Source organism: Lactuca saligna, chromosome 2, assembly GCF_052625555.1.
Source record: "Lactuca saligna cultivar CGN05327 chromosome 2, ASM5262555v1, whole genome shotgun sequence".
Taxonomy (NCBI): Eukaryota; Viridiplantae; Streptophyta; class Magnoliopsida; order Asterales; family Asteraceae; genus Lactuca; species Lactuca saligna.
The window spans coordinates 137,788,116-137,797,570 of record NC_136418.1 but is presented as its reverse complement, the minus strand read 5'-3'; the positions used below and the strand labels follow the sequence as shown (position 1 = coordinate 137,797,570).

The 9,455-nt window shown below is 30.6% G+C and overlaps 1 protein-coding gene across 4 annotated transcripts; it reads right to left on the bottom strand.

Moving 5' to 3' along the window:
- Window positions 1–1,177: 1,177 nt before the first annotated feature.
- On the bottom strand, window positions 1,178–3,999 carry LOC145031761 (plant intracellular Ras-group-related LRR protein 4-like). Of its 4 annotated transcripts, none has more exons than XR_013677016.1 (6): window positions 3,848–3,999; window positions 3,452–3,700; window positions 2,741–3,354; window positions 1,750–2,663; window positions 1,483–1,676; window positions 1,178–1,361 (listed from the first exon to the last, which is right to left on the bottom strand). XR_013677016.1 is itself a non-coding variant. In XM_078980381.1 (6 exons), the coding sequence occupies exons 3-5, from the start codon at window positions 3,345–3,347 to the stop codon at window positions 1,542–1,544; spliced, it is 1,656 nt and encodes a 551-aa protein (XP_078836507.1). In that variant the 5' UTR covers window positions 3,348–3,354; window positions 3,452–3,700; window positions 3,848–3,999; the 3' UTR covers window positions 1,178–1,361; window positions 1,509–1,541. The 4 variants fall into 4 exon arrangements, 3 of the variants coding, with proteins under 3 accessions (XP_078836507.1, XP_078836508.1, XP_078836510.1); XM_078980381.1 differs by having other exon boundaries at window positions 1,509–1,676; XM_078980382.1 differs by having other exon boundaries at window positions 1,509–1,676; window positions 3,816–3,998.
- Window positions 4,000–9,455: the final 5,456 nt, after the last annotated feature.

The window sequence follows — 9,455 nt, the reverse complement described above, 5'->3', positions numbered from 1 at the left end:
TGCCCTAGTATACGTCCCTAAGTGGGTTTTTATGTTTTTTTCTTAGGTAATCATTAATTTCTCGAAAATCAAATAGACAATCAATTGTATCTCATTCATAAGTTGAATATCATGCAATTGTCATTGTAACCAGTGATTTGGTTACAACATTTACACATTCATCATGATCTTACTCTCATATAATACTTATGTCATTCAACCAAATTTTAAATCCAACATTTCATGAACAAACAAAGCACATCAAACTTGATTGTCACTTTATACATGGTAAAGTTCTTGATCATACCATTAAGACGATGCCAATCCATCACCAATTTCAACTTCGTGACACTTCTACTAAATTGGTGCCTCGTAATGTTTCCAATTATATCCAAAATAGCTCTTTAAAGCTTGGTCGAATCGGTTAAAGGGTTATTTCGCTCAAGTTTGGTCCAATTGGTTAATTATAGATGAAATAATAATTGAAGTACATATTTTAATATTTAATAATATACACACCAATATACGACAAACACAATGTTGTTCCAATTATCACAGCAACCGAACAATTTATTGATTATACACTTCTTGTGATGGAATAGACAAGGGCCAACCCCATCGTGATCAACACATGACCCCAACAAAAATTAAGAGTAACAAATATCCTATGTCCCCTAAACAAGTAAAAAACTCATTTTTAGACGTATAACTCGCTCATTTTTTATTAGCATATGTTTATTTAATTTCTCTTTCCCTTTTACATAAACAAAAACCTTTACAAAATTATCTTGGACTACCTAATCTTAATGAGTTTTTACAATGTAATTGTTAACACAACAGTGTTCTGATGTTCACAACAACCGAACTATTTATTGACTTACAACGGTTATTATACCTTCTTCCCAATACACTTCTCATGATGGGATATAGACACGTGGCCCCATATGTTTTTTTCATTTCAAAACATTTTTTTTGTCACCATACGTTTTTTTTTTCTCTTAACATTTATTACAACTTATATTTTCATTTATGCAAATGGAAACCAAAAGTAACAAATACACATCAACAATAACAAGTAAAAGAAACTAAATAAATACATTTTTTTTTTTACAGATTTACAGCAAATAAATAGACAGCAAGTCACTGTAGAAATTTAATAACGGTCGTTTTAATTCACGTTGAAAATTTATACAGTGACTCATTGATGACGTGATTTTTCACAATAAATAACAAGATATAATAATAGAGTATTAAATTAAAAGTAAAATTAAAATTAAAATTAAAGTATATCTGTATAAAAGGAATGAAAAGATACATACTTGAAGATTAGACCCATCAAGAACTTATTAGGTTTGTTCCAGCCCATGACAGCTCAGCATCTCCTATATTTAGATAAAAGCAACACATTATATAAATATAACAAAAAATTTATATCCAAAATTTCTTCTTTTTATCTCATAGTAATCTCTTTTTAACTGTTGTGAAACAAAATGACCATTTTACCCTTGATAAAGGAAAGAGGCACTTACATGAAAACTTTTCCAAGGTGGCAAATTTAGTGTTCATCTAGCTAAAGTGATCCTTTTGCGTTTATTCGACATTGAAAAAAAGAATTGAGTCCAAGATTTCTTCTTTTTGATTGGTTGAATCTTCTCTTCCACCTTCTCATGGAGTTCATTCAAGTACAAGATAACAGCCTGAACAACAACAAGTATATGTAAATTACCAAATTACCCCTTTTGATTACACAAAATAATAATATTCATTTACCTGAGCGCCTTTATCAAGAACATGTTTTGGTGGAACTTCTAAAGGATTCCCTTCAGTTTTCAAGATTCTTAACTTTGATAACATCCTAAAAGAATCTGGAAAGATTCTGATTTGATTGTTGCTCATATCCAACTCTTCCAAATTCTCAAGGTTACCAATTGACCTTGGTAAAGATCTTAAGTCAGCAAAGTTGTTGCTGATGTTGATTTTCTCAAGGGTAGTAGCAAAACATAAGCTTTCAGGAACTGATTCGAGTTCATTGAAACTTACATTAAGCTCTTTTAAACTTATCAGTGATGAAATTGTAGTTGGTAATCTTCCAATGTTATTGTATCGAACAGAAAGGATTTCTAATGACTCGAGTTTTCCTACAGCTTCTGGTAAAGCTTTAAGCTTGTTGTAGTCTGCAAGAAGCGCTTTCAGAGATACACATTGACCAATAACATGTGGGATTTCTTCAATTTCATTGGTTTCGATGTTTAGTTTTTGGAGATTGATGAGAGAACCGATTGATTCGGGGAGAATTGATAGGTTGTTTGAGCTTAAATCAAGTTCTTGGAGGTGGATCAATTTGGTTAATGTAAGAGGAAGAGATGTTAACTGGTTTGCACGAAGATCAAGATGGATTAAATTAAGAAGATCTCCTAAAGATTCTGGGAGTTGGATGAGTTTGTTGGAATGTAAATCTAGTTTTGTTAATGATGAAAGGGCTGATATGGAAGATGGTAGAGAAACGAGACGATTTTCTGATAGATCGAGTGTGATTAAAGTGGAGATCTTCCCTATTGAATCGGGAAGCCATTCGATTTGATCAGTTAATTTGTTGCAGAGATTGAGATCTTTGGTTCCTTTCTTTGAAGAAACTTCGATTAGACTAGCGAGCTTCATGAGATTCAGTTTTGCTTCATTATGGCCTACAAAATGAAACGATGACTTCAGTCAAACTTCAATGATTACATTACCAGAAAGATCTTCAAAGAGAAAAACTCACCGGAAGTAGTTGCAGGTTTTAGAGAGGAATCCACAATCCGGGGCCTGAACACGTCGTTTGATTGAAGCCCTGTTCTTATCACATCGCCATTGAAGATTGGCTTGGATTTTGTCACGTAGCTATCATCTCTAGTCAACAACTCAGAAGTTTTGATTGAAATCGGTTTCGGAGGCAGAGTCACCGTGTGTGGTGAAGCGTTGCTAAAATTTGAAGTGGAGAAGGAAGAGAAAGAATTGCTCGAAGTTGATGCAACTGATTGGGTGCTATTGTCACAACAACTGGAAGCTCTTTGAATCATTTCGTCGAACAGTTGGTGGTAATTTTCGAGATCCAGTAATTTAATCGCTTCCTTCTTTTGTTCTTCACTCTGGAAACGGACGAAATTCTTCTGCATCTCAACCAAAATGGCGAATAATTCTTCAGTAACTTCTTTTCGCTTCTTTTGTCTAACTATGGAATCGAACTTCGCTTGTTCTTCGACCTCCAAGTTTCGGATGAGTATTTTCGCACCTTCAACATCATCAATTCCCGGTCGTGGAGGAAGAGACTTATGAATTCTCATTATCTCTTCCAGAACTTCATCTACTGATTTAGCAGCTGATTCCATATCCAATCTATACAAAAATCACAATTACTATTAACATCCAAAGTGTATATGTAAATATCAATAACGAAATGAAGAAGCAATTACACAAATCCAACAAAATGTACCAAATTTTTGATGTACAACTTCACAGAAGCTTTGTTAAAGTTGATTTTCTCGTCTAGTAACAAAAGGAATCACGTAAACAAACTGAAACCGCCGTCGGCTAGCTTCTAGAACCATTGGCGTTGACAAATTTCCATTTTGCTTCCACTAAACAAACAAATACATTATAATGTCTCTAATAATTGCATTCAAATCTGATTACTTGAAGACAACACAATCATGAAAATCAAGCAGCTCGCCGCCCACAGATCCTGAATATTTAATTCACTTTACTTAAAATTTGGACAAACAAATTAACGAATCATTTATACTGGAATTTTGATGATTCGCATGCAGATTCAAATCTAATAAGAAATGGAAAGAAACCATGAATGAGAGTGGAGTTAAGTTGAATTGACCTTGGAATCTTCTTCACTGGAATATGATTAAGATCGGGAAATAAAGAATGAAAATGGATTTATTTAAATTCGTGGAATGGAGGGGCGGCGGCTACTGTGTGTTAAGGTGAATGTGTGTGAGCTACAAACATAGTCCACACTCCCGGCTATTTCGTATAACAATCCCCTTTTTCAATCTCTAACTTCTTTCTATTTATATTTTTGGTATAAAAAATATAAACTTTTTTAATACAATTTTATATTTTACAATAAGATTACTCCAAAATTAAAGTAACATTTTTTATTTATAATAGGAATAAAGTTGAAGTTTCATTTGCCATATTTGTTTCTTCAACTTTAAATTTATATATCATTTGGATTGTTTGATATATATTTTCACTAGATCTAGTAAGGGTTTTATCTAACCCAATGAAATTTAGAGGTTGATACTATAGTTTCGGAGCATATGATTCAGTCTTATATTCTTTGATATATTTTATACTTTTAATGAATTGATAAGAAGTTGAATATGACTTAATCAAACTTTAACTCAACCAATAACTATCAAATAACCTTAGTTTATCTAATTTGTTTTTACATTTGAGTTTATATATTTTAAATTTATTGAAAAATTTTTATACTTTTTAATAGTTCATAACATAACATATTGACATTCAATAAAAAATAATGCCATACACATAATTAATTTGAATTATTTTTATATAATAATAATTATTATATTTATTTTAATAATATATATATTAAATTTATTATAATAAATGATTTTAGATAAATTTATAAAATAACTAGTAAATTGAAACAGTATTTATGAAAACCTAAAAATAATATATTTGAAATATTTTTTATATAAAAAAATAATAATAAAATATAATGTGATTAGAATTGAACATTAACATTACTTTTAACTTTAAAAATAAAATAATATTGGAGATGATTTAAGACATGGTTTACTAAAACAAACTAAAATTAATTTAGAAAATATAATTTTAAATTATATAAGAGATGGTAAACTCTACACAAAATGGTCCAACATTGACGCAAAATCATACTTTTAAGAGATGATAGTAAAGAATAAATCTTGAATTTAAGAATTTGACCATCTAACAGTAGAGTATAAAATCTTCATTTTAAGAATTTTACCATCTCTTGAAATCTTATTACATAGGCTTTAGACGATTAAACAACACATTAAGGGGTATTTAGATAGGGAAAAAAAGGATGCTTATTGTTTATTCTCACTACAATAAGTTAAGTTTGAGTATTTGAATGTGAATCTTTAAAAATCAGCTTATTGTGGTAGGAATAAGTTAAATAAACTGATTTTAATAAACATTTTCTCATTGCTTATTGCTTATTGCTTATTCCCACCGTAAATAAGGTAATAAGCAATAAGCTAATGAGCTATAATATAATTTATCCAACCACCTCCTAAGTGTTTCGGAATTGGAAAATGACAATTTTTTTTTTCTAAAATGTCTATTGTGAATTATTTATAATCGTTCTGAAGTTGTTGACTTGTTGATGAAATGTCATGTAAAAGTACTTTAGAATTTGACATCATAATGACATTGTACATTTCATATTCACATTAATGCAGCGATAAGTTTTTGTATATCATTTCTTGGTCCATTTTGTAGAGATTATTTTAGAAATTGTTAGAAGAGTTTCACATCTAAAATTCTATTAGTGAACATTAGTATACTTTAAAAAATCTTTATCTTTTGAAGAACACTTGCATATCTCTTATATATATTAGAGGAATAAAGGTCATCTAACTATTTAGTATTGTCTTTGAATGGTCAGAGTGTTTTTGTGATTTCTACAATCAAGTTATAAGCCGATTACACAAGTTTTTCAAATTGGATGATTTGATGGGAAATCTTTTGTTATAAAGGTCATCTAAGCCAATAGTTCTGAGACATAGATGAGATCAAACATGTCTAATTAAATTTGTTATTAGCAATCCCATAAATCGAGGAATTATATAATAAAATATACTTGATAATGAATATCTACCAGGTTGGATTCAAATGAATGAAATAAAAGTCACTTAACCATTTATTTGTTTTGCAACTTGGATCTTAGACTTTGATAATTAATATTTTTAGAAACTAAAATGAAATTAATTATTAAAGATTAAATATTGAAATACTAAATGAATTTTATTAAAATTTTGTACATATAAATAATCCACTCTTATAACCATGAATTGTCATTTTCTTTAAATGACTTAATAATATTCAATAGATACAACTTCAATGAATGAATTCATATCTTGAGAGACAATCTCGTGAGAGATGTGAAATTACATACACTTAAAGGTTCTAGTCCTAAACAATCAGCTTTGAGCAATAGGCCCAAACGTAATACCTAGTAAAGGCATCACTGTGATGCTTAAGATGCTTCTAACATCATACTCGGAATAGTTATTCTTGACTTTCAAGAATTCTTGGATAATTTAGATATATATAGCTGATGATATAATAGGTTAAGCAATATTCCAAAAAAAAAAATACAATGATATTTGTTTTAAACTAGTTCAAACACTTACATGATGCAATGTTGAAAAGATTCATTTTGTGTGATCTAAGAAGCTCATATTTATGGACTGAACACATTTAAGCCCGAGAAATCCAAGAAGGCCCACATATATAGATTTTGTTTCTTTTGTGGAGAAACTAGACACTGGAAGAGGAACTGTTCCTCTTATTTGAAAATAAAGTCTGGAAGAGACTAGTACTTCAGGTATATCTACTAGATATAACTCATAATTTTCATATAACACTCAAGTACTTGGTACTTAAATGTTAATATAATATTTGCAAATGATTTGCAGATATTTATAGAAAAGTAACCAGTTAAGCACAAGCAAGTTGGAACTACACTCTCCGAGTTTATTTTATTATTTATGCTTAGAATATAAATTACTTGTAATATAAAACAATGTTTGTATTAGAACAATATATGTTTTAATTTAGCTTGTCTCTCTCTCTTTCTCTCTCTCTCTCTCTATATATATATATATATATATATATATATATATATATATATATATATATATATATATATATGTCCCAGTTATTTTATTTAAATGTTTGATTATTTACTTGATCGTTTTTCATAACGATAATATTCATATTCCAAAACGATTAACTTCTATTTATGAGACTAGATCTCTTTAAAAAAATTATAAACTAAATATCAATATTTTATAAATAACAAGTTATATATGCAAAGTACTTTTGACTTAAACTTGTTTTAAATCAAACTTATCTATGATATTGTTATCTTTATTATATAAATGACATTCACATAGTCTAACTTCAAGAAATGAATATTTGAAGGCAAATAATGTAGCTTATTTGACATATGTAAATCTTATATATATATATATATATATATATATATACACACACACACACACACATATATATATATATATATATATATACACACACACATATATATATACATATGTGTGTGTGTGTGTGTGTGTATATATATATATATATATATATATATATATATATATATATATATATATAAGATTCCTAATGATGTTTTCACTAAACTGTATAGAAAATAATTATTAAGGAACTATACACTATGATAAATGGCTTTCTTTCTAATGAATATCTAAGATTAAGCACCAGATACCAAATCGACTTTATTAATAACTATAATAGTTACAATAATATTTTACATGGTAAAACATAGTTGTGAGAGCTTTTTTTTTGAAGTTTTTAGATGTAAAGTTGAGATATAATCCAGTAACACCATCTAAAGCTTTAAGTGATAATAAGTGATGAGTTAGACCTTACCGGATAAAGTTTACTTTTTAATCGATAGAAATTGTCTTCTTTTATGATCTTGGGATTATACCTTAATCACTATTAATTGTATCTTAAATACAAACACCAACAAATCAAATGTATGTGAAATGTTCTAAAAGGCATTTAGATTATACAAACCTACAAAGAATACGTTCTCTTATTTTTCTAAATGTACAGTTAGTAGAAAGTAAGCTTCTAGTAACAAAGCAAGTGGGAGGCACATGGAACTTGAAGAAGCTAAAGAACCATAGCTTGATATAGCAATTGTTGGCACTAGTTTCAACAAGGAATTGTTGAACTTAAATAATAGCTATTCACAAACTACAATTGTTCGCATTAATGGTAGAAACCATTTTTGACTTGAGAAATGTGAAAACTCTTACTGATGTGTTCATCTTGATGGTTTCTAGCGTATCCATCAACTACAAAGATGTTATATCAAATCTTGAAATTTAATAAATGAATTAGAGTCATGAATATTTACATGTAATCCAATGTAATAATCAAGTATGGGACTGATTAATCTTAATCTCTACAACAAGGCTAAAAGGAGTAAGAGTGTAACACTTAGTTCCTTGTATGTATTTTAATAAGAATTATTCATTTTTGCAAAGGGACTCGATGAGTTGGAGGCCCCAAACTCTTTGAGTAGGAATGAGATTTTTGGATGCGGGACTTGAAGTCTACTCGACGAGTTGAGAAGCCTCAACTAGACGAGTAGAGCTGCCAAAGTGAAACCCTAATTTTTAGGGTTTGCACCCTATTTAAGAACCTTAACACCTTATTGTGGCCTCCCTCATCGCCTCCCTCAGTCCAACAAAAACCCTAATTCGTGATCTTGAGGCTTTTGAGTGTGTGTGTGGGTGAAAATAGAGTGATTCCTTGGTATTTCATTGAAGTAGTGGAAGTTAGAAGTGCTTGGTTGAAGGAAGAAGCTTTGGATCCAGATAGTTCTTTGTCAAAACAGCCTTATTGAGGTACAAAGTCTATACCTTGACTATTCATTTACCAGATCTCTTCATGGAGTAGCTTAGGGCCTTAAGGAACCTATTTTGGAACCGTTCATGGATACAAGCATGTTTTGGAGTCATGACTTCAGATCTAGAACCTTTGAGGGACTCCATGGCATAAAGGTGCCAACTTTATGGCCATGGGAGTCCCATGCAACTTGTGAACCACTTTTTAGGGCCTTTTGAGCTAAATAACCCATGCATGGATGTAAAGTTAGTAACTTTACGTGATATATCGACCTTAGGGAACCATATCTATGATTTGGTTGCATTGAGCCCAACAAAAAGTGACTTAATGGATATAGACTATAGGGGACTCGATGAGTTGTTCGTACAACTTGGCGAGTTGGGTCGTGGTCCCCCAACCTTTTTTGTTACTGAGCAAACTCGTTGAGTCTAGGAGATGACTCAATGAGTTGGCCATGGTTTTGGGTTATGAAGATTGAGAAACTCGGCGAGTTCAAGGAGGGACTCGGTGAGTTGTGAGTGAAATGTCCCAACTCTGTAGGAAGGGGAACTCGAGGAGTTCATGAAAGAACTCGACGAGTAAGATTGAGATTCCATGGTTTTATGGATCATGGAACTCGACGAGTTCATGAAAGAACTCGACGAGTAGGATCGAGATTTACAGAGTTTCATGGATTAAGGAACTCAACAAGTTGAGTCAACCAGGAAGTTGACTTTGACCAGGATGTTGACTTTGACTTTGGCCTTTGACCATAATTGGCCCTTAAAGGGGTTTTGAGTATGAAAAAGTAATTAAAT

Coding starts and splice junctions, on each gene's coding strand:
- LOC145031761 (XM_078980381.1), bottom strand. CDS start 3,347: ATGGAATCAGCTGCTAAATCAGTAGATGAAGTTCTGGAAGAGATAATG. Junction 2,664..2,740: donor AAAACCTGCAACTACTTCCG/GTGAGTTTTTCT, acceptor TTCATTTTGTAG/GCCATAATGAAGCAAAACTG. Junction 1,677..1,749: donor TTCTTGATAAAGGCGCTCAG/GTAAATGAATAT, acceptor GTTGTTGTTCAG/GCTGTTATCTTGTACTTGAA.